The following is a 25191-nucleotide window of genomic DNA, read 5'->3' as shown; positions in this document are numbered from 1 at the left end:
CAACACATTAATAAATAATAACACTAATGCTATGGAAGAATAATGGAAAAAATATCAAAGAGATAATATAATAAAATTAAAATAAATACAAATAAAAGTACTCGTATAAATATATATCTTCATATAAAAATGATAATTTAGTTAAACATATAGTATAAGTTCTATTTAAGATGTATATGACATGATTCAAATTTTTAATATTTATTTAAATAAATTAGTAAATTAACTATTAAATTAATCCAAATTAACTTTTTAATTTATTTTTGTTTCTCATGATATCCTTCAACCCGACAGGTCAAGGACTAATCTATCGCGATACTGAGCTCTTAAGAGTTTATCGTTAGCCAATAGGTTGCTGCATTTTAGTTAAGGGTTTGCTCCATTTTAGTTAAACAAACAAATCATCTAACAATTCTCGATTATTATTTTTTAAAGATATATTTTTTTTTGTTTTTCGTAGTATTCTCCAACCCAATAAGTCAATAACTAATCTGGACGGATCGGAACTATATTTAAGGGTTTATTGCTAGCTAATAAATTACTACATGTACAAGACGAGATGCCAAAATTTAAACCCCTAATACTTACTACTAATGAACTACCTATTAAATTAGGTGAAAAATCAGGTACAATCGACTTCATATGAAGTTGACACTTGAGAGCCGTTAGATGAAAATTTAGTCAAATCATCTAACAGCTCTCAGGTATTAACTTCACGTGAATTCGACTACACATGAGTTTCCAAAAAATCTAACTTTGTTTTATAAAGATGTATATCATGTGAGTGGCCACCATACAAAAAATCAAACTAAACCATCAAAAAGTCCAAGGAACATATATATATATATATATATATATATATATACACCACTCTTGAAGTGGAAGCTCATAACATATAGAACACACAAAACATTGACACAAAAAAACCTTGAATTACTTTAACTAACTCATCATTCAAGAAAAAAACCAAGCATGGATTGGTTCTCATGGCTTTCAAAAGCAGGCCTTGATCCTTCCCTAGTATATGAATACGGACTACTCTTTTCACACAACGAGCTTGAAGAAGAAGACATCAAGTACTTCAACCACGAGTTCCTCCAGAGCATGGGGATCTCCATAGCCAAGCACAGGCTGGAGATCCTCAAGCTCGTTCATCGGAACAAGGCCGCCACGGCGGCAACCACGAAGAAGTACAAAACCAATAATTACCCTACGATACTCCATGTTTCAAGGATCATGCATGCATTCAAGAAAACAAGAAGGTGCTTGTCAAGTTACTTGAAAACAATTATTGGTTGCGAGGATTCCACGCTCGCCGTGGTTCCAATACCAAGGCCTTGTTCTTCGTATGGAACCACGGCGAAGTGGAAGAGCGCGGTGTTGAAGAGGAACAACACCAAGAATCAAAACAATTATCATCATCATCATCATCACCACCAAGAGAGGCTGTTGCTTACAAATGGAAGCCCTATAACATCATCAACAATGGTGGTTCCTGCATTACCTGATGGATTCTATAGTAGTCCCATGGTTTACCATTTCCAGAAGGAAGAGAAGATGGACGCCGGCGACGACGACGGATATTGGTCTTCTGCGGTTCAAGATTTCAGGTGGGATAGTATGTTCCAAGATCTAAAGCCTAACTGAATTTTCGGTACGATTTAAATTTTAATGCATTGTCAGCGTAAAATAATTTTACACACAGATCAATTAATATCTGTGTAAAATTTTTTACTTTGAAAGTGCGTAAATTAAATACTTTTTCTTTAGAGGTAAATCAAAAGTTTATCCCTATATTTCTAAATTTATTGGTGAGAGATGAGTTTTTTGTGTTCTTCCACCATAGAGATTTGAATGTGGTTTTCTTTTTTCTTTTTTTTTTTCTTTTAAAGAGATTTGTTGATCTTTTATTATTATTCATTTTAGTGGTGTGTCACGCGGATAGGTAACTTTAGCACCTGTCTGTTTCAGTCATGAGAGTGTTTTTCACTTTCTTGCTTTTCTATGTTTCAACTTTAATTTCCCCTTTTCTTTTCCTCTTGTTTTTTTATAATTTTTTTAAAGCTTTGATAGGGGAAAGTTTGCATTAGATTAGCTTATTTTCCGGGAGAGAATGATTGAGATAGATGTAATAGTTTAGGGTTTGAAGTCCAAACTTTTGGGCTATTGAATATGATGGACTTTGGTATATGCATTGTATTATCTTATGGTTGACAATATAAATTAACAGAGTAGTTATGTATATTTTGATGATTGATACTTACTTAGTATCTTGGCATTTGATGACATTTAACTATTGACCCTTACTTTCTCCCCAAATTTCAAATGATTGATCTTAATTCCTTTATCTAGAAGAGGCCATGGCAACATCATTATTGTCTGAACCTTGAAACATGCAAAGGAAGGCCCTAGACATGTGACAACATGATGCCTAATTATTTACTCAAATTGGGGGTGATTGGTGAGTTTTAGATTAGGGATTTCTAAGATATTGGAATTTATTTAAATGCATCATATATAATTTAAATATACTTCAAGTAACAATTAAATTGTATTTCGGATTGAACAGTGATTATTAGTCTAACAATAAGAGCTGTTTGTATAGACTTTTATATTAAGATATAAACCATTGAATTATCTTGGTACATGCACTAAATTTATATAAATGAATTATGACAATATTCAGGAAAAAAAAAAAAACAGGAGTAAAAAGCGCATAGATATACCTCCAAAAACAGAAAAAGAAAATGGATTTTCTATGTAACATGCAATGTTATTAACAACAATTGGGTATAAGTTTGTAACCTTGTATAAACTATTAAAAACCCTAGTCTTTATCCCGCTTGAGGAGCTTGATAAATTCAGCACTAAAACTATATTGTTCCTCCAAAAACAACTTTGCATGATTATCACAGACAACTAATTCTTATCACCTTATCATTATAAGATGAAGTGTGACTTCCGCATCAAGCAGAAATTACACTTTATCCCCATTTGTATACCCAAAATTAAATCATTTTTTTTAGTACTATATAAAAAATGCCATGAAGCATTTGAATTAACTAACCTCATGGCATTTACCTAATAAAGAAAGGCATTTGTACATCATCCAAAAGCAGGTCACTCAGAAGAACAGAATGTTTGGCAGCTCTTGGAAGCCAAAAGAACAATGAAGATCAATCAAAGGTCAAGCAATCCTCCCAACCCCCATAGTTTGAGCTGAAGGTTCCTCCTACACCAGCCTTTTGTGCCTGTTCGGAAATAACAGCGCGAGCACAGTCACCCCAAGTCCTTGCTATCTCCCTAAGGGACATAGGTTGCGTTAAACGTAAACATAAGCTAAACCTAGATTTTGTCTTTGCCGAAAGATCATCATCATCCTTACTGTCAAAATAAAAGCAACATCAAATTGTATTAAAAAAGACAGCTCAGTACACAAGCATTTCGAGTTAACACATTACGAAAAGCATATTTGCTAGCAAATATAGGATAACACTAAGGAGGAACCATTAGCAATTAAATAACTTCAACAGATGTCTAAACCATAACACACTAGATTCTGCGAAAAATCTCCATAACTATGCAATGCAGAAAATCATGGCTTAATGGCATGCATAAGAGTAACTAACCACAGAATTGAGAAGCCAACTTATATATCAGTAATAGTATATAGGTATTGAATAATATTAAGTATACTACTGTCTTAAAAAAAAATTAATCAGCATTTCATGTGCAATATAACTAAAATTGGAGTTGTACTCATAATGAAAGTTTTGCAAGATGTGAACACTAAATTTATCCTTTCGTTCGGAATAAGGAAGAAATGTAGCAAAGTGGAATGTGCCGGTTATCTCACCTGCATTCACCTGGAAACTTGTCTAGGAAAATAGGAGGAACACTAGGATAATTAGCTGGAACAAACAAGCGCAGGGGTTGAACTGGTGACTGCATGGTAATGAAAAGTGAATAAGGTTAACAAAAGCAAAAAGATACGGTGGAACTGTTTGAAAAGTTGCTGCAATTGGAAGGCTTCATAGCCAACCACCTGTGCTGAAGCATATTGGGATTTTAAGCTTGCACTCAGAGCCATGGCAGTGTAAGAACACTTAACCAAGGTGCCTTCTGCAGCTTCTGCTGCTACAGTTGAATTAATGTCTTCATTGGTCAAGTTTACGACTGTGTCAACAAGTTGGTTATTGATCTCCCTTATTTCCTCCATAAGGGCATGATTAACCTGGCATATAGGTCACAAAGTTCCGCATCAGAAATCAAAGACCAATCCCCTCCCTCCCATTTTTTTTCTAAATTTGTATGATCAGATGTGCTTGGTTAATAATGCTATGTAGAAATCAGTAGTACATTTTGAAATATGCTTTTTTGAATAAATTCCAAGTTGTTTTGTCCAATGTCTAACAGAGAACATGTTTTCTAAACTCTTCAAATCAACAACTCGGCATTAAGGCGGGAAAAAAAAGGAAAAAACTTGAACTTTTAGTTGTGTAATGAAGTACACAAACATTCAATAAAAAGGGTGCAGTAGTAAAGTAGATAACGTTTCAATGCAATAATAATTTAAGCATACAAGCTGATTTATAAGTTAGTTCCAGCCAACTAACAAAAAAGCATCAATAGAAGATATCAATGTTGATATAAAATCTAACGATCAAAAACAGAATTAGCAATTAATACCTCAATCTTTGGCCTCTTGGCACTAGATGTTGCAGTTGAATCCATATCAGAAGCCTCGGAATCACTTAAATGCTTGGTACTATCATTCAAGCCACCATCAGATGATACAATATTCAAGGGTTTGGCACTGGTGTCACGCTTCATTTTCTTAGTTCCATTGGGACCATCTTGGGTAAGAAGATTTCTACCCTGAAGATGAAAATTAGTCATGGAAACCAAGTCCTCACCAACAGAAGATCTTGATCCATTGCCTGGAGCTGATCCTGCTATTCTATCATTCATGCTGACAATGGAAGCAATATCACTAACAGCAGCACTTAATGCTTTAGATGACATCGATTTCACCTGCAATCATAAAAGTAGCAAAATCAAACTATTCAGCTCTGTAATTTATTTGTCAGCCGGTTAAAAAGCCATGGACATAACCACGGATGAAGCTAGAATATGATCAACTCGTGATACTAACCAATCTAGTTAGGCGTTCAATAGGCTGCTCTGTAACAGTCGACTTCCCAGAAGGAGCTGCAGCATTACCTTGAGCACCATCTAGACCACTGAACTCTGCCAATAAAGGAGAGGCCGATATCCCAGGAGTCCCAATGGCAAGGGACTGAGTCAGTGCTCCTACGGCCCCTGCCTGTTGTTGTCCGACACTTGCAGCATTTGATACTGATGAAACACCAGAAACTTGCTTCTCAGAATCTGCTGGCATAGGAGATGGAGCCAAGGGAGGTGAAGGAGTGGGGCCCACAAAAGGAGAGTTAGAAGATTGAAGAGGAGTTCCAACTTTTGTTAGAGATGCAGCAGCATGGTTTTGCTGCTCAACCTGGGGAGATGAGTTTTGTGGAATCTGAGGAGATGCAACCTGGAAGAATTGGGGTGACCAAGCTGAAAATGGAGCCCCTTGTTTCAACTGCTGATGGGAATAAGTTGAGTGTTGGCCCGGGGTAAGATGTTGCTGAAGTACCCCTGGCTTAGCACCCATTCCTTGTCTGAATTTGATATCATTTATATCGTTCATCTGGGGAAGCTGCGCCATTTGATGTGTCTGCATTGCAGACAATTGTTGCTTTCCAGGCTGGTGAAGTTGATGCTGCTGCTGTTGTTGCTGAAGGCTCTGCTGCCTCTGCATCATTTGACGATGCTGATATTGCTTGAATTGCTGATTTTGCAGCATTTTCTGATCCTGCTGATGTTTCAGTTGCTGGTGTTGAAGCATATTGGAACCAACCTGAAGGATATTCAAATTTTGTTGGACGACATTCATGCCACCTTGCAGTGACATGGAATTCAAGTTAGTCTGCTGGGGAGTACTAACAGGGTTCTGTTGAAGGGAGCTCACTGGAACCTGTTGAAGGGAGTTTGTAGAATTCCCTTGTCCAGGATCCATATTGGAACCAGGTTGCATTGAATTCATCATGTTCTGCTGTCCGGCTGACAAACCAGAATTTGAATTATGCTGCAAGCTTGTAATATTATTCTGTGGCATTGTAGCCACAGAACCTGGCAAATTTGATTGGTGTAACTGAGAATTTATTTGATTTTCATGAGACTGCACTTGAGTAACTTGGGATTGTGGCTGTGACATAGGGTGTGTATGTGGAGGAGGAAGCTGCCCAAGTTGTGTTGACGACATACCTTTCCTAGGCCTATAATTATGTATGAAACCTATGATCATCTTCTCATATGCTCCCACTTTTTCCTTGAGAGCAGGTTGAATTTTGTTCTTGGGTATCTGTAGGAAATCCATCATCCTGTTCAAGCTAACTTTGAATTGCCCAAACTTATCAGCTTGTTCTGGCCTTGCTTGTTGGTGAAGAGATTCATGCTGATACATAAGAGCAAATACAGGAGTCAATAAACACAAGCACATTTATTAATAAACATGGGATCTACTCATGAGTGCTCAGGTCAAAGCTTATGATTTAAGAAGCATTAACACCCTCCATTTACAATATTTTTTAATGAACGAAACCATTTCAATGTTTGGTAAATATTTTAACAACTTACATTTACATTGTTTAATATTCTCCATTTATGTAAAAAATAAAATATTGAATGCATTTTGGTTTCCAAGATATTAAATGCTAGAATCACCCATATATTATCATCAAACAAACAAGCAATAAAGTGCTCTCTTTCAGAATGGGGTTAAGGCTAGATATTATTTACTGCTTAGCATGGTTCCACTGTTTTCTCCAATTAGATGCAATGGAAAAGGCTGCTTAACAGCAATTAGCATCAGTGAAAATTGGCAAGTTAAAAAGAAGTTTTAAAAACGTACCTGCTGATATTTAACAACAACCCTCTGATATATTTCACGCAGCTCTGGCAAGTAGCTCTCTTTCATGGTTTTGATCTATATGAAGTAATGAGCAGAATCAAATAAAAATTTAGCCTTGAGAATAACAGGAAGCAATATCATTAATTCAATATAGCACTGAAATGAATCTTAAAAAGGAACTTTCTTATAGGCAGCAACTAATAGAGGATAAAAGGCTAGCTGAAAGAAATTCAGTCAAGACAGAAAACTGAAATTTTTTGTTGTCAAACATCAGCAGTTTCCACAGTTGCTGTGCTGCTGCGAATCTATTCAAATCTAACATAGGGATATTCCTTTAAAGATTTCACAGAACGGATAAAAAGATTTCATATATACGAGTGTAAAAAAATGTCGTGACTTTTCTTATAAGAGTAATGAAGCATTCATGCTCTTACTACAAAGTAAGATTCTTGTGAAAACAGCTGTAAATAACTTTGCTTGTTTATTTACCCTTATGGATTGCGAAACTAATTTAGTTGAAAAACCAAACTTCATTAAGAAAATGTACATGACACAAAAAATGACGTAGTACCTTTTGGTACACTTCTTCTTGCCAATCACCCCCACTTGGCTGAACAGTCTGCACCGGAGAATCCAGAGAACCTACAATCCAGAGAATACAAAGCTCAGGAAGTGCAGAGAAGTACATGATATTTGTCTTCTTCCTTTTTTCGAAAAACAAATAAAGAAATGCATAGATGCAGGTACAGCACAGCACATACTTGATGTTTCTGGAAAAGCTCTCTGAGATTGATAAATCTGTTTCTGGTGATCAAGAACATTTTGCTGTTCAATTAGGGACCCTGATGGTTGAAGTCCTTGTTGCATATCTCGCTGCAAGGGATCTGGCTGCTGCTGTGAACCCAACTGCAGATGAGACTGTGATGGCTGAGAGTTAATCTGAGGCATCAATTGCTGCTGTGCTGCCTGTGGCCTTGGTTGCTGAGCTTGAGATGGTAACAGTCCATTTTGTTGTGAATGCTGCTGCAATGGAACCTTTGTTTGTTGCAGCATGTGTGCAGAGTGTTGCCTGGTTTGCATGCCTGGGTTGCCAGATTCAGGTCCAATCAACCGTTGCTGCCGTAACCCAGGGACAGTATTTCCTAGTTGCTGCTGATTCATATTTGCTAGGTTACTTTGCTGATTCAATAACGGTTGCTGTTGTTGCAGCTGTTGCAAATTTGTAAGATTGTTCTGTTGTGAAAGCAACCTCTGTTGTTGCTGTATATCACCAACATTGTTCTGTGGCCCAAGCATCTGAGGATGTTGCATGTTTGTTACATTTGACTGTGATCCCATAAGTTGATGCAGCTGCTGTTGCTGCTGCAAAGGCATCATTAGCGGTTGAGTCAAAGGTGTTTGCTGTTGATGAATAATAGAATTCTGTTGTTGTTGATGCCTCATAACTTGGGAAGTTTGCTGAATCATGGACTGAGATGACTGCTGAACATTATGTGATTGTTGATTCTGGGGAAGGCTAGACAGAGGAGATGATTGCATCAAGGAAGGTTGAATCTGATTTGTTTGCAGTAGGTTTTGCTGCTGTTGTGGATGCATCTGAGATTGCAGCTGAAACTTCGGCTTCATGAACTGCTGCTGATAAAGATACTGCTGCGCATTCTGTGGCTGTTGCTGTTGTTGTTGAGGAACAACCTGCTGCCTTCCTGTCATCTGTCTCTGAGATCCAGAAAACATATCCAGAACATTGGAATTCTGGCCAATTGTGCTTCCCACTGTATTCTGCCCAGTCATATTCTGTATGTTGGAATTCTGGCCAATATTTTGGCTGCTCGTCTGGGCCAAACTAGATACAGGTGGAAGGTTAGGTTGAGATGAAGCATTGCTGCTTTGAATGTTTTGAGATAGAATCTGTTGTCGCTGCTGCGGCTGATTGGGCAAATTAATAGAATGTTGCTGCATAACTAGTCCTGTTAAAGAAAAGTGTTTGCATCAATGCGAAGGAGGGAAAAAAGGAACTGTAGATCACAATATTATGTGAATAACTGAGTATTAATATTTTAACAATGCGTGGATATATTCTAAAGTCCTAACAGCCTAAGCTGACAAACAAGAACTCAGATATTGGAATTATGGAATAGTTAATTAGTTACCAAACTAATAGGATGCCAATATTTATTAAGACATCTGATAGATACACAGTAGCACCTCATAAAAATACTATCATCAAACCATGGCTATTATATTACTAACCTTGATCTGAAGGGCTATTGCTAGGACCAGCTTGATTTGATGGCATATTGTTAGCAGCAATTGTGTTTTGGGTTTTAGTCTCAATTGTGAGCATCTTCGTAGATATTTTCCGTAGATAATCTGTCTGAAAAGTGAGAATAGTCTTGCCATTAAACTATCAATTTTTATAGAAAAAGTAATTTATTCATTACAAGAAAGAAGAGTACAAAGAAAGAAGATAAGGCAGATTCTTGGCAAGCTTTTAAAACAACAACTTGTAATCATAAGCTACTATTATTAAGATTTTCAGCATGAGCAGAGACTAATTATTTCAGATTTGTTATATATTTAGATAACAAGTAATATAAACAATCATACCCCATTTAGAAATTTAACGTAAACTTTTTTTGATATGCTATTTTTTCCCGACAAGTAGAGTATCGAGTTGAAAGCAAAAAGAGCATGATACTAAATTCATACAAACAAGAACAAAACATGCAACCACTTCAACCTCTCATGCATATATAATTAATGACACCACAAAAGATAATACAAATTTTGAACCAGCCATAATATCTTAAAACCAACTTTCAACTAATGTATTTAAACATTATATACGAATTCAACAATACAAATAAGTGATTATCAAAATGATTGCAATCTTACAACTTTCAGAAGAACTTACAAGGTACCCTTACATATAAAAATGCAAAAGATAGCATCTAGGTCCTAAGATTGAGCTGTAATAAAAACTTTCATATCATATATGTTTGCATAGTAATGATTGTACCTGGCTTGTTGCTGCAGTATAAATTTTCTCTTCGAACCTTTGAGCAATGTTCTGAACTTCAACTAATGGACCACCAGGGACAGGAAGATGTTTTTTTAACGTTTCCATTCTACAAATGGAGGAGGGAAGAAAAGGGGGGGGGGGGGGGGGTGGGGGGAAGACAAACTAATAAGATAACCGAGCAAAATAGATATTAGGAACATCAAATAAAACTAAGTAAGAACATATCAGCATTGACAACATTCACATGGATAAAGAGAATTAAGAGACTTCACAGACTTCACAAATAACATCTAGATATAAATATTTGAGACTGATGATTACATTTTGTTGACAATCCTTTGGCGTGATTCAAGCGTAAGTTGAGATCTCCAATCAATTGCATCCATCGTTGGTTCATTGCCTTGATTAGGTCTCCAATTGTTTGCATCCATCAAAGTTTAAATTGACTGAAACACCAACAAATGAACATAAATAAATCGGGTTATGAAGGAAAAAAGTGCAAAGAAACTATCATCAGTACAGTGAAGAAGTAGTTTAGCTATTTCTGAAATTCAATTACATAAATTGCGTATAGGAGTAGAAATACGAGGTGTCCAACAAATGACATGCCACAACAAACTTGCTGCTCATCCAACACTTAATGCATTAATAACTCAGTATACAAAATTTCAAAATGATGGGTATAATGGGAAATAAGTCATAACAAAGAACAAGCAGGTTTGACTACTTTTCCTCAAACAATGCCTGAAACCCTTCCTCAAACAATGCCAGAAAACCTGGTATGGTATAATCACTCTAGGTCTTAACCTATCATACACCATAATCAATTTCAACAGCTACAGAATTTTTTTTTCCATTAAAATAAAATCAGCATTGAAAAGATTCTATACTTACAGAATTCACAAGTCAGCTGCTGTATCCATCGCTTCCATCAATCAAATTATTAAAAACCACAAAGAAAACTCACTCATTCAGGATTCAAATCAATCCAACGTGAAGAAACAATTAATGAAAGAAAAATAATCACACGGAGAGAGAGAGAGAGGAAAAAGGAAAAAGTAGATAAGAGACATACCATGAATGAGAATTGAGAGCGGCGATTAAGGAGGAGGCCACGGCGGAGAACAGAGTCTACCGGAGGCCGTGGGCGGCAGTCGGAGAAGCGTTTCGACCTCTGAATTCGGAGTTTCTGTTATTTGTTTCCGATGTTGAATTCGAAGCGCTCTCGGTTTTTATAGCAAACTACAGTTCCGTGTTTTTAAAATTTTGGAATTTAGAAAAGGAAAAAAATTAAAAGAATTTAATTTGATGCGTATCAAAATTTTATACGTATATCTAATTACATAGAATTAACTATCTTTTAAATTAGTCAATAAATTATAATTTAAATTTCAAATAATATAATCTTTTTATATTTATTTAAAAAATTGTAGATTTAATAATACATAATTAAACGTATATATAAAATTATTTTTTGTCAATATTGTATTAAAATTAAATTCTATATAAAAATATTTTTTAATATTTCATGTCTAAATCTAAAATATCTTGATAAATTTAAAAATATTATAATGTAAGCAAAAAACCAATCTGATGCTTATTTGGGTTTCATGTTTTGATCCTAATTATATATGATCACTCTTAATCGAATCTTACGGTTTAGCTCTTCCGATCCTTGAAGGTTATAATCACGATGTTTTAGATAATGTGATGTATAATTTACATTTTGATATTTTTTATATTTTGATATTCAGAGTGATAATAATCAGGTGGAAAACAACAATGCCACCTCAAAATACATGACAAGAATGACGCGATAATTCATCATGCTCAATAATGGAAAAACAAACCTGTCATATTAAATTAATTAAACTCTTAGTCCACCAAAAACAAATTAATTGAACTCTTTGGTATTATAAAAACAAAAATACTACTTATTCTTTAAAATTTAATTTTTATCAGTCTTTTTAAAAATTTATTATTATTTAATTAATTTAAATATATATTTTTACATATTAATTATTTAAAAAAATAAAAAAAGTTATTTATTTTTATTTTTTTATAAAAACGGAATAAAAAACAATATTTAAAAAATATATAGTTTCACTGTTATAAAAAAAGTTAATTATACAAGAATAGTTGTTATTAAACTAAAAAATAATTTTTATACCATTTTCGTATTTTTTTTATGAAATAAAAATTAATTTTAATGTACAATTAGATTAAAATAATTTTATAAGTGTATCTAATTAATTACATAATATTATATTAATAAAAATAACTATTTTTATATTAATTATGTAAATAATTATTAAAAAAATAGATATAATTATACAGTTATATAAAATATTTTATACTATTAATATATTAAAATTAAATTTATAAATAAATATATGAAAAGGTATACAGAAAGATAACAAATATATCTTTCCTTTTATACACACATGCTAAATAAATATATAAAAATAAAAAGATATACACAAAGATAACAAATGTATCTTTCCTTTTATACACACGCGTGGATAGTAACGAGGTTCATGCATGTCTTTACATGGATACCATATTTGGCTTCATTTGGATTATTTAAAATCTTATACGTTAGATATGCAAATAAAATAAGAATAAATATTCTAGTGGGTATTCAAACATTTATTTCCAGAAATGAATTATTAATTTATGGAGCATATAAGGAAACGATAATCAAGTAAAAATGGTATCAATAATAATACATTAATTTATTTTCTTTTCAATTAATTGGTCAAATCTGTTTTCTATAAGTGGATCCTTATACTCTATTGATAGCTTTTGAAAAATCTAATCTACATCTATAATTTATGATTCACAATCTAGGGTAATGTTAATAAAATAAGTCGAAAAACAAAAAAAAAACGCTAAAATTAAACTTATTTTATTTAATATTTTTAGTTAATATTTTTTTGTTATTAAATATTTTCGATAAAATAAAATAAAAATTACCAGAGAAATTTAATAGGTACTATAACTGTGTACGTTATTTTGACAAAAAATACATTAATCAATTAAAATAAAAATATAAATTATAAAAAATACAATGTATATGAATATTGGGTCAGTAGTGGGTTTAATTTTTATATTGTTTGCCTATTTTAACCTTTTTTTTTTAATTTGTTTATCAATAATATAAGGACAATTTACCTAAATAAACTAGATGGAAGAAATCTTTACTCGAAGAGTAAAGTATCGCTTTTGTCCCCAACGTTTGGGATAAATTTTATTTGTATCCCTAACGTTTAACTCATCCTATTTGTATCTCTAACGACGTTTATAAAAGTGATTCAATGTTATCCTACTATTAATTATATTAACAAATCAGATTATATTTTTCAATTATTCTCACTTGGATGTATTCATTCTCAATTAGGTGTCACTTGGATGTGTTCCTTGGATGTGTTCGATTTTAATATTATACTCGTTATTTGTGTTTAGATTCAATTATATCCCTAGAAAAGTGAATTATGTAAATATTGTAGGAATTAATTTCAACTTTTGATGAGCTATTTTTTCGGAGTAGATCATCGATTTTATCCCAAACATTTGTATTCTAACTTCAAGAAGAGATTTTTAAAACTCAAACTAAAGCGTTCATGATGTGTAATTGACGGCAGTATAACATTGAATCACTTTTACAAACGTTAGGGATACAAATAGAATGATTTAAACATTAGGGACACAAATAGGATTTATCCCAAACGTTAGGGACAAAAACGATACTTTACTCTTACTCAAATACAAAAATTGAGATTCCTTTACTTGCGTGTCCTATTATTGTTTTATGTAATCCATGTTAACATACCACGTTTTAGAGAATTACACATAAACCGTGGCAAGTTACCACGATTTATGAAGAGAGTTGTTTGATCATAAACTATTGTAACTTACAGCGGTTTAAGAAGAAAAGTTTTTTTAACATAAACCATTGTAACTAACACTGTTTATAAAGAAATATTTGTATGCATAAACTTTTGTTACTTGTCACGGTTTATGAAAAAGAAAATTTTATATACACACAGTGAAAATTTATGTAATATTCTTACAAAAAAATTTTTTAGTTTAATCAATAAACATTTAAAAAATCATCTTTAAATCATAAACTATATAATTATTAATTTTTAATAATTAATTTTAATACATAAATATTATTTTTAAACTAACTCATTATTTTTTATTTGGATATATCAGGGGCGGAGCTACATACTGAGAAAGGGGGGCAACGGCCCCCCCTAATCTTAATTTTTTACATGTAAATTATATGTAAATTTCACTTTAGCCCCTCCCAAAAATTTATTTTAATATTATTTTATTGTGTAAATAACTTTAGCCCCCCTCTAATATTTTTTCTAGCTCCGCCCCTGGGATATATTAAGGTAAAGTCTATGAATTCGTGGGTCATTCCAAACCAAAAGATTTTATAAACAGATATATGAACTTAATCTTATAAAGTTATCGAGTTATTAAAATAAATTATTTGCCATTTAATTTTATTAGATTACAATTTTTAAAAATTGTATATGCAAATATAATTTTTACATTATTATAGAAATTATGATAGGAATAATCATATTTGGTATACAAGTAATTTATTAGAGGGATATAACAATTTACGTTCAAACACAATAAAAAGAATTTGATATACACATAAATTACTAGAAAGATATAACAGTTTACGTTCAAACACAATGAAAAAAAAATCGTGACATCTTGTAAGAATTTCTTCACGAAATATCAAAAAGCATAAACTGTGATAGGAATGTAACAATTTATACTTGAGTATAAATATGTTGTACCTAAATCTTTAATAATTTCAAATGCCTAAATCATTTCTAAGTCTTAAGAAATTTTTTCTCTCAATTCACAATTTTTTCTCTCTCTAAAACGTTTAACTTCTCTCTCTAACTTCTTTTCAACTGTTGTGTATTTATACTCAAGCAAAAACAATTATATCTTTATTGCGGTTTACGTCTTTTTTATGTTCGCGAAGAAATCGCTGGAAAGGTGTTGTAGTTTCTTTTTCATTGTATTTGAACTACTACAGTTTATGTGTATACCAAATTTGCTGTTCTTGTTATAGCTTTTATAATAACGTAAAAGTTACATTTACGTATACAATATTTAAATGTTGTATTCTAATAAAATTAAATAGCAAATGATTTATTTTGATAATTAGACTTAAAGTTATAATAATCATCCAAACTCAAATAAATATGAAAAATGATGCACATATATGTTTTACATAAATTAAATATAATTAAATTAAATAATAAAATTTAAATAAATAAATAAAATGACAAAAATAATTTTTATTGATATTAAATTAATTTAGTTAAATTTAATTGAAAAAATAATAAATACAACATTGCTCAATAAATAATCACATATATAACAAAATAAGAGCGCACACACCGGCATACATGCATTAAATTATTTAACAAACAACAACAAATAATAAAATCTCGATTAGTTTATGATTAAGATGTATATATTTTCCTAATTATTATTAATCATCAGCCAATATGGTTCTACATCACTCTTTAAAATAATTCACATCAATCCCCTTTTTTTTCTTAGAATCTTTGTATCTTCTTTTGTCTATCATTTTATTTATCACTAATATAAATTGACACAGATGAATAAGAGTATGTTTTTTAATCATTTCTTTCAAATTTAATATTTATTAGAGGATGAAAATAGAATTTACTTACTTAAGAAAATCGTCTATTTTATGTAGTGCCTAAAAGATTAATTATTGGATTTTTGACCTGATGCAAACCAAAAAATAAATAATCCCATTTATCAATTTAGTGTAACGTGCTATAACGAACTAATGGTCCTGGTGAACCTGAAGCTTCATATTCAACCAAAATTTTCAAGAAAAATTTGGCATTAACATCAAGAACATTTTTTTGTATGAGCAAAGTGCATGCTTTTGTTCCAAAATTGATTCTTGATATGGATCCATTGATGGGTGAGAAATTGAGAATCAAAGCCGCCGAATTCAATAGTTATTCACTGAAAGAATAGTGATTTCTTCAATTAACAAAGGTGGCTTGTTCATAAGAATCGAGTTTATTTTTTAGAATAGGATTAAATAAGATATTGAGAACAAGATATATAAAATATAGACACAAAATTTAGTATTTTTGTATTTTATTTGATAATAAAATAAAATAAATTATAGAAATCTAATTTATTTTTATTGTTTTTATTCAAAAAAAATTGAAAAGAAAAATATAATAATAAAAATATAATTATAAAAAATTAATAAGAATAATAAAAAAAATAAAAAATAAATTATATTTTTTGTTAATGTCTCTGTGTCTTTTCTGTTAGAATAAACACAAAATATATTAATTCAATATTTTTAAATATAATATATCTGTTCAAATCTTATTAATTAAACACAATTTTATATTTTTGTATCCTTATTTCAATATCCTGTTCCTATAAATAAACACCGTCTAAAAGAATGTTATTGGTAATGAATTTTATTATTATCTTTCCGAGAGAAAAATAATATTATTGAAGAGGTATTTTATTTAGGAATTTCATTTCTACAAAATTGGTGTTCATACTATAGTCCAAATAATTAAAATTTTGGTTCAAGAGATAAGCTAATCTATTCAAAAATAGGCCTAATAAAAACCTGTCTATATAAAAAAAGATCAGTCCATAAACTATACAAGTTAATCTACCTGCTAACATAAAGATATACACACAAATGGGTTAACTTTTTAAATAATAATAAGGAAAAAAATATTCATTATCTACAAATAAAAATTTAATATGAGAGTTTAATTTTAATATATTAAATAATATAAAATATTTTATATATTTATATAATTATAATTGTTTTTTAATGATTATTTACATAATTAATATAAAAGATAATTATTTTTATTAATATAATATTATGTGATTAAATATATGTAACAGTATATCAAAATTAAATTTTTAATATAAATATTCTATTAATTCGTATTTCTAAATTCTGACTCCTATAAAATTTTGACTCTTATAAATATCCTCCAATCACGGTCCCAAAGCTGATGAGAAGACACTCTAGCGTCTTCACATTCACCTTCAACCTCTTTACAAAATCCAATTCCACATTAATTTGTTTTAATTATATACGCCTCGTTTCCAAGGCTAATTAACCATGAATTTAAAGGGTTTAGTTGTTAGGAGGGTAGATCCTCTTCGGTAAAAAAAAAAAAAAAATTGGATTGTGTCTTGTGTTAAATTTAATCTTTTATTAATTTTTCTCTCATATTTATTTTTGCTCCCATTTATAAAATTAAAAGTGAGAGATCACATTTTATTTTTTAAAATGTTAAAAAAACTGGAAAGAATCTATTTTCAGATGTTAGTAGTCTTAGTACCTTTTTAATTACCTTTAATTTTGAAAGGATCTCCCAAAGTTCACTTAGAACTTTCTTAACTTTTTCTACATCAGCTTTTCTATTTTTCATCACCTTTTCCTTCATTAGAATTCCCTTGATCTTCTTGATGTTGCTAATCCGACACATTTACAATTATGTCAAACTCATGATGATCTTCATCTTCGATTGTGTTTCCCTATTGTTCCAATAATTTGGGAATATATAATCATGTCATAGAAGAAATCTAGGATATGATAACTCGTAGAAGATGGAATGACTTGAAACTCATTGTCTTCTATGATCTTGAAAGGTGAAGCTAAGTGTATGTGATGATTGAACAAGTATGAGAGAAGAGCATCAAGGTAAGCCTTTCATCAGCAACATCTAGTAACACTACAACAGAAGTAGGGGATAGCGACAAATTATTAGTGTCTGTTTTGATAGCCGCTACTATCTGTCAATTTAACGGCGATTCTGACTGCGGTTTTGAGGAGAGCAGCGATTTTAACAAAATCCACCGCTAACCTGACTCTTTTAATCCATCAAGAGTTCGGTCTCAACTTGCTCTCTGTTTCATTCTATTTTTCACTCTCTCTGTATCTTTCCTCAACTTCTCTCGCTGTTCCTGGTCGTTATTTACTCTGACCTTCTTCCTGAACTTTTATCGGCGCTGCTTCTGCCGATGTCGAGCTCCTCTGTTTTGTCTCTTCCTCTGGATCTCTTGCCATTTCGTTTTACGTGTGCGTTCTTCGAATATGCTGTAGATGCATGAGCGTCCTGCTTCTATTGTTGCCTCCAGTCTATGTCGCCGCCAGCCTTTCAGCGTCGTCACCATCCATACTGGTTCTGCTCTTTCTTCTTTTTTTTGTTTGTTTAGGTCTTTGTTTTCTTATTTTGTCTTCTTTTTTCTCCTAGGTCATTGATTTTATTTTTTTACAATGCTGGAGCAGTAAAATGAGGTGAATTCTTAAAATTTGTCTAATTATACTAGCTAATTGTGTTTGTTATAAATCTCATATCTTTTAAAAATAAGATCTTTAGATAGTTTATAAGTACGAGATATTTTTCACTTTTTCAATTTATTTTTGAAGGAGTTAGACTTGTTCACTAACCTTAAATCATCCACACGCAATTGTTCATCATTGAAATCCAAGTGCTTGTGTTAGCTAGTATCTTCCAATCTTGTGCTCCAACTTTATCATTTGATCAACAATTTCTTCAAATTTGAGGCATTGAAAGTTTTTTGGAACCTCTTTGCAGCTGCATGGACAACCTTAGCTTCTATATATCTTTGCATTTCATATATAGAGATCCCTGATGGTCAATTGCAACTTGTTGAGGAACATATGATTATGAATCTAGAAGCCATATATAGAATGCTTTGGAGCATTGAAGATTGATACTAGAATTCACCATCATAGATTTAAGAGACAAATTAAAGTGGATCTCAAAGAAGACATGTTTGATATTAGTTTTCATATTATTATATTGTAATAAAAATAAAAATAAAATCTTGGGTGTCATCAATATTATTGCAGTTAATATTTAATATAAAAATTAAAACATCTCAAATTTTTAAAAAAGAATACTTGCAATTCAATTAAGAGAAATATTTAAAATTCAAATTTAACAAAGGCTTATTTCTAATGGATTTTATACTGATTTTATTTAATAATTTATTATAGATGAAATTTAAATTACAATACTTATTTAAGCGGACCAGTGATTTAACCATTAGACCAATTCAAATTATTAGTTAAATGGAATTTATATATGAGGTAAGAAAAGGAAGCTTGTAATGAGCATAATTTTATTATTATTATTATTATTATTATTATTATTATTATTATTATTTAGAGCCGAAAATAAACTTTTGTACCACGATTTTTCACCCAACAAATAAATTTCTCATGCTTAATTTTGAATGTAATTGACATTTTACCGGCATAATTGGTAATAATATATACCATCTTTGAATTTGAACTCTTCTCCACTTAATTAAATTGTGATGAATATGTAATAATTAAATCATATAATAATATTCACATAGGTTTAATGTGTCATATATTGATCACTACACGAGAGGCGCCACATTATGGCAGTTCTTTCATAATTACTGGCGGTTTTGCAAAATCAAACGCCGCGACTAAGAAAAACGTCTTGGTTATTGACGCGAAAATAAAGTTTTGTGATGATTTCCAACAATTGCTAATACAGTCGCTGTTAAATTAGTTTGCGACATTCAATTAAAAAATTGTCGCTAAATATGAGTGTCACGATTTTGTACATATTTACACTTTGTTTGGTTTAAAAGAATTTGGAAGGAAAAAAAATGAAGGAAAAAAAAATGGATGGAAAAATTAGTTTTTCATTGTTTGGTTCAAGAAGGAAAATAAATGAAAAATGTAAAAGTACACGTGGGACCTATATTAAAATTTTCTCTCCAAAGTTAAAAAGAAAATTTAGATTGGAGTGAAAAAATGGATAAAATTACAAATTTGTTCTTATAACATTAGTATATTATAATTTATAAAGGATATTATTGTAATTTTATTTAGATATGATTTTTTCTCTTATTTTTTTTTTATCCAAACAAAAGAAAAATTTTCTTCTATTTTCTTTATTTCTATTTTCTCTTTATCTAAACAACACAAAAAAATTAATTTTTTCTTTTTTTTTTTCTCTCATTTCTTTTCCACCTATTTTTCATTTTACATCCAAACAAAGTGTTACCGACAGTTACAGACCGCGGCTATTTACATTAGGTTTTTTAAAGTTTGCCGCTATTTCACCAGCAAGGTTGATCATATAAGGGTGTTTCTAGAATATTGCATAGGTGTATGTGTGTCATCATAGATTGTGCGGTTGTGCCTATGTGAGTAGGCAAATCCGGATTCATATTATATATCTTATTTCAGGTATAAATGAAGTTTTGATTTTAAGATATTGATAACCAAACATCTTAATATTTAATATTAAACTTGTATTTTAAGGGTATATATGTTAACACTATAAAAAATAAATAATTTATTAAAAATATAACTTCTTTGATATTTGTAATTAAATATATAAAAAACTTTAAAAAAATATTAGTATCTTTTAAAAATATATCTTTAAAACAGAAGTTAGTTAATTTTTTAATATTAAAGTAATAAGCAGCAATCAAGAAAAAAAATTAAACAAGATAAAATCACTCACTTCTTACTTTTCCCTTATTTTTATTTTTGCTTCACCTCTCCAAACAAAGGCTTTAAGAGCGTTATAATACAGAATGGACTTGTCCTACAATATATATAATTATCACAAGCACTTAACTGGTGTGTGCTGTACCCCATATGACACCTCATTATGCTTCCCATTAATAATAATAGAAAAAAAATAAATAAATCTTTGATATTTTAATCTGCAGACATTTAAGTCTACGAAAATTTAAAAATACATTTAAGTTTTTAACCTTTTTAAAACCTAGATATATTAATTCCTCATGTTCACTTAAGTCTGTTAGACTCAACAGAAAAATCAAACGTGACTCCTGTTATACTGACCTAGTCGATACGGATACACATATAAGAGAGTTTTTAAAATTGAACAAATTAGACTCAAAGATTGATATGTCCATATTTTAAAGAGGTCGATGACTTAAATATATTATTAAATTCTCAGAGACTTAAATATTCGCAAATCAAAAAATCAAAAATCAATTTATCCTTTCCTCATAATAATAATAATATTTTTTTTTTTTGGTTTGCTTGCTTTTTGTATAAATTTTTTTTATTTGTCTTATATTTTTCCTTTTTAGAGTTAATCGAAAATCAAACTCAATACCTTTAAAATTTTGATATTATATTATAATTTTTTTATTTTAAAAATTTAAATTAATAAAAGAATATTAATAATTATATTTCTAATAATATTATTTATTGTCAAATATAATATACTATAGACTACTCTTAAATTAATTATTATAGAATCTTAAATTTTTTTCTTTAATTATTATATATATTGTACACTAAAATAATTATCTCGCAATACTTTCTCATTAAGTATAGAGCAGGCATAAGTATACTTGTACGTATGTAATTCCATCATCTTATATTAAATATTCTTTATGATTAAATTTATTCATAATGGATCGAAATGATATATCTCATAGTTAAGACACCCTTCTGCTGAGAATATATGCCTGACAACCTAAGGAATATTCATGTTTCATTCAAAGCCATCACATACAAATCCAAGAAACCAAACTATTAAAGTACTATATATATGTATCCTTCCCTCTAATCAAATTTATGATTTTGGGATGTAGGGATTTAATTTTAAGGATTTAAATACTAACGAGCATCTCAAAAAGTTAAAACTTATTAAACAATAATACTTAAAATTCTTCTAGTAATATATGAAAAATAAAAAAAGAAATTCTTAAAGACACTTGCCAAAAAGATTCATTAGCAAAACCCAAAATTTAATCAAACTTAAAACTAAATTAAAAAATTGGTTATAAAAGAATTCATCATTATTAGATAAACTCAAATTTTAATTAATAAACTGAAAAAAAACAATAATAAACAACATAATGAGTTATAACTCAAATGACATAATCTCTTCGTCTAAATTCGGATTTAAATCTCACTCGTAACTTAAAACTTAGATCAACACATACAAATTAAAATTAAGAGGAACTATCACATTACATGAAATGTCATAACATAATATCAATCAAGTTATGTTATATATACTAATTAAACTAAATTATTCTCCTCCACTACTAGTATTAGAAGATGATTGTAGTGCTGATTCAAAAAAGCGACTACAAGTATAGACTGAGCAAAATGCTTGCAATGCCATCAAGAACAACATGAATATGGCAGCTAGCAATGTCAAGAACTGCCATGAACCAAACACATAAACCTTCATGAATTTCTTCACCTTAACCTTGGTTGTTCCACTGTAAAACTTGTTTACATCTTCAATAACCTTGTCCAATTTTGGAACCTTGCTTAACCTCAAAGACTTGTTCATACCATTCCATATGTTAGCAACCTCCAAATCACTCTTCAAGTGGTTCAAAACAATCCCTCTTTCCCTTAGAATCTTTGCATCTTCCTCAGTGTCTATAATCCCATTCATCAATTCAGTGTAACGTGCTACAACCAATTGTCCTGAAGAACCTGAAGCTTCATATGCAACCAAGTTTCTCAAGAAAACTTCAGTGTTAACATCCAAAGAAATTATTGGAAGGTAGAGTGTGCATGTTTTTGCATCAAAATTAATACTTGATATGCATCCGTTGATCGGCGAGAATCGAACCCCCGAATTCGATAATTCTGACACTGAAGGAATAGTGATTTCCTCTATCAACGGAGGCTCTTCGCTTTTCGCACTCAACGAGGAGCCTCCGTTTTTCTTTTTCTCATCTTCTTCGTCACCTTTCTCTCGAGCGAAGAACATTCGCTCGAGAGGTTCTTTAACAAGCTTAAGACCCGGAAAATTCGATATAATTTGCCATGGTAACTTAACAACAAGCTTAAGAGGTTTAGAAACTAGTACCCTTTTGATTGATCTCACAGGCCCTTTATTCAATTTTGAAAGAATATTCCAAACTTCACTAAGAAATTTCTTGACATTCCCTTTCTCCTCTTCTTCTATTTTCTCATCATCATTCCCATCTTTCTCTCCATCTTGATGGTAATAATTTTCCTCTTCAATTATTTCTTGGTCTAATCTTGGAACAATCATGTCATACAAGTAATCTAGAATGTGAACACTCTTTGAGACTTCATTGTTTGGATAATAATGTTGCATGGTCTTGAAAGGTGAGAGCTCTTTGAATAGCCCTAGGAGGATCAAGCTAAGCATGTCATCAGCAGCTTCTAGTGATGAGAATTTGAACTCCAACATCTTTCTTAACACAAAGAATGGGATTTGATTCTCTAACATCACAATGTCCCTCAAGATTGCATTATGTGCTGATTTCTTGCCGGCATAGTCTACCAAGTGCGACATGCTTGATGAAACTCCAGGAATCTGCTTCATTATTAAGATAAAAATTCAGAGAATAATTAGAAGAGCAATGCTATGCGACCAGTAAATATTATTATTTTTTATCATTATTTGATCAATAATAATTTATACCTATTCATATTTATAAGAGTTTTACACACAAAAAATATATAATTTATTTTTATATTTACCAAAATTTTATACACATAAATTAATACAGTTTATTATACTCACATTTTTTAGAATTTACGTATATGAATTAATAAAATTTATTATTAAAGATAATTTAATATTTATTTAATGTTTATACTGATAAAAAATATTAAACATTACTGGTCCCAAAATTTTTTCTAATTAAAATTAGTAAAAAAAAAGATTCAAAGTAAAAAAAAACAATAAAAATATAATAAAAATTAAGAATGTATTTAATTTATGTTTTTATTTTTAGTTTTTTAATAAAAAATATAAAAATAAAAGGTAAAAATTTATTATTTTACAAAAATTAAAAAATAAAAATACTAAAAATAAAAACATAAATCAATTATACTTTAAAAGAATAATTAAACCTGAAGAGAATATTTTTAAAAAGGGTTAAAAATAATATTATTTCGTAATTATTAGTTCAATTTTTTATATAAAAAGTAAAAGTATATTTAGATAAATCAATTACAAAAATATTATATATACTTTAAAGAGTATTATTAAAAATGTATGTGGTCAAAAAAATCTCCCTAGTTTTGTAACTAAAATTAATTAGTTTTAAATTTAAAATGTTTAATAAATGTTAAATCATTGATTAAATTGAAACTTGATAGTATACCAATAACTTTATAAGAAGAAGAATACCATCACAAATCCCTTAATTTATACTGTTTATTTTCTCTAATAGGAAAACTCAATTAACTAATTTTTGAACTATTATTTATAAAAAGTAAAAATTTACGTGTAGTTAATATTTAAAAAATTATTAAATAATTAAAAATTTTAAATAAATTATTATTTAACGATTTTTTAATTATCAACTTTACATAAAACTAACTATATATGAATTTCTATATTCGTGAAATTAATTAATATTACCTTTGTTCCTTCTTGTATGGCATAGATTTGAAGGAACTCAAGCAAGAATGAGGCATCAACAGCCATCATCCAAACCAAGGTTTCACCATTGAAATCCAAGTACTTGTGATAGCATCTTCTAATCTTGCGCTCCAACTTGAGAATTTGATCAACAAGCCCTTCAAACTTAAGACATTGAAGGTGTTGTTGGAACCTTTTTGCAGCTGCAACCTTGTACCTTTGCATTTCATACAGCTCTGGACGCCAATAATGATAAGGACCAATTGCAACTTGTTGAGGAACATATGAATCTGGATCACTTGCCATTAGAAGCTTTGGAACATTGAATATGTGTACTTCAAATTCATCACCTTCTTCTTCAAGTAGTTCTTCTTCAAGGGTTTTTCGGATGTTAATCACCCATCTTTGTTCATCAAATGCTGAATTATTATTATTATTATTATTATTATTATTATTGGACATGGTGTATCTCAAAGAAGAAGACATTATCGTAAGATGTTATTATTGTGGATGCTATGGAGTGAAGACTTAATTTGGAGAATGCTGCTTTTATTAGCACCTTAATGGAGTTTTTTTAATCATTAGCAATTAAATAATTGAGAATGCATTTCTCATGTGATAATTTAATTTACAAAGGAATGTATACTACTTTAATTTACCATTGACCAACCAAGTTGAAAACGTCATTCTTAATTTGA

At 30.3% G+C, this 25191-nt stretch overlaps 3 protein-coding genes across 10 annotated transcripts; 1 reads left to right on the top strand and 2 right to left on the bottom strand.

The window, feature by feature from the left end:
• Positions 1 to 887: 887 nt before the first annotated feature.
• LOC130948486 (uncharacterized) lies at positions 888 to 3236 on the top strand. Of its 5 annotated transcripts, none has more exons than XR_009073075.1 (3): positions 888 to 1610; positions 2356 to 2461; positions 3120 to 3208. XR_009073075.1 is itself a non-coding variant. In XM_057877234.1 (2 exons), exon 1 carries the CDS (start codon positions 973 to 975, stop codon positions 1645 to 1647), a length of 675 nt encoding a protein of 224 aa, XP_057733217.1. In that variant the 5' UTR covers positions 888 to 972; the 3' UTR covers positions 1648 to 1654; positions 3120 to 3236. The 5 variants fall into 5 exon arrangements, 1 of the variants encoding a protein (XP_057733217.1); XR_009073074.1 differs by having other exon boundaries at positions 2353 to 2461; XR_009073072.1 differs by having other exon boundaries at positions 888 to 1654.
• Positions 3149 to 11206, bottom strand: LOC130948484 (mediator of RNA polymerase II transcription subunit 15a-like). 4 transcript variants are annotated; one of them, XM_057877230.1, is made up of 13 exons: positions 11071 to 11206; positions 10890 to 10920; positions 10317 to 10441; positions 9993 to 10101; positions 9224 to 9347; positions 7735 to 8940; positions 7545 to 7615; positions 6974 to 7048; positions 5156 to 6517; positions 4690 to 5034; positions 4046 to 4234; positions 3857 to 3945; positions 3149 to 3384 (listed from the first exon to the last, which is right to left on the bottom strand). In XM_057877230.1, the coding sequence occupies exons 3-13, from the start codon at positions 10424 to 10426 to the stop codon at positions 3177 to 3179; spliced, it is 3888 nt and encodes a 1295-aa protein (XP_057733213.1). In that variant the 5' UTR covers positions 10427 to 10441; positions 10890 to 10920; positions 11071 to 11206; the 3' UTR covers positions 3149 to 3176. The 4 variants fall into 4 exon arrangements, with proteins under 4 accessions (XP_057733213.1, XP_057733215.1, XP_057733214.1 ...); XM_057877232.1 differs by having other exon boundaries at positions 10890 to 10908; XM_057877231.1 differs by having other exon boundaries at positions 10890 to 10905.
• Positions 11207 to 22015: 10809 nt separating this feature from the next.
• Positions 22016 to 24989, bottom strand: LOC130950986 (putative UPF0481 protein At3g02645). The gene is made up of 2 exons (XM_057879589.1): positions 24494 to 24989; positions 22016 to 23437 (listed from the first exon to the last, which is right to left on the bottom strand). Exons 1-2 carry the CDS (start codon positions 24977 to 24979, stop codon positions 22163 to 22165), a joined length of 1761 nt encoding a protein of 586 aa, XP_057735572.1. The 5' UTR covers positions 24980 to 24989; the 3' UTR covers positions 22016 to 22162.
• Between the last annotated feature and the right edge of the window lie 202 nt (positions 24990 to 25191).

Source organism: Arachis stenosperma, chromosome 9 (assembly GCF_014773155.1).
Source record: "Arachis stenosperma cultivar V10309 chromosome 9, arast.V10309.gnm1.PFL2, whole genome shotgun sequence".
NCBI classification, from domain to species: Eukaryota; Viridiplantae; Streptophyta; class Magnoliopsida; order Fabales; family Fabaceae; genus Arachis; species Arachis stenosperma.
This window is presented reverse-complemented; position numbering and strand designations above follow the sequence as displayed.

What these genes read in the sequence shown, in the direction of transcription:
- LOC130948486 (XM_057877234.1), top strand. Translation starts at nt 973, where the DNA reads ATGGATTGGTTCTCATGGCTTTCAAAAGCAGGCCTTGATCCTTCCCTA.
- LOC130948484 (XM_057877230.1), bottom strand. Translation starts at nt 10,426, where the DNA reads ATGGATGCAAACAATTGGAGACCTAATCAAGGCAATGAACCAACGATG. An exon ending in AAGAAGAAGTGTACCAAAAG is followed by an intron (nt 7,049 to 7,544) that starts GTACTACGTCAT and finishes TACTTCATATAG; the next exon opens with ATCAAAACCATGAAAGAGAG. An exon ending in TTGAACGCCTAACTAGATTG is followed by an intron (nt 5,035 to 5,155) that starts GTTAGTATCACG and finishes TTATGATTGCAG; the next exon opens with GTGAAATCGATGTCATCTAA.
- LOC130950986 (XM_057879589.1), bottom strand. Translation starts at nt 24,979, where the DNA reads ATGTCTTCTTCTTTGAGATACACCATGTCCAATAATAATAATAATAAT. An exon ending in CCATACAAGAAGGAACAAAG is followed by an intron (nt 23,438 to 24,493) that starts GTAATATTAATT and finishes ATAATGAAGCAG; the next exon opens with ATTCCTGGAGTTTCATCAAG.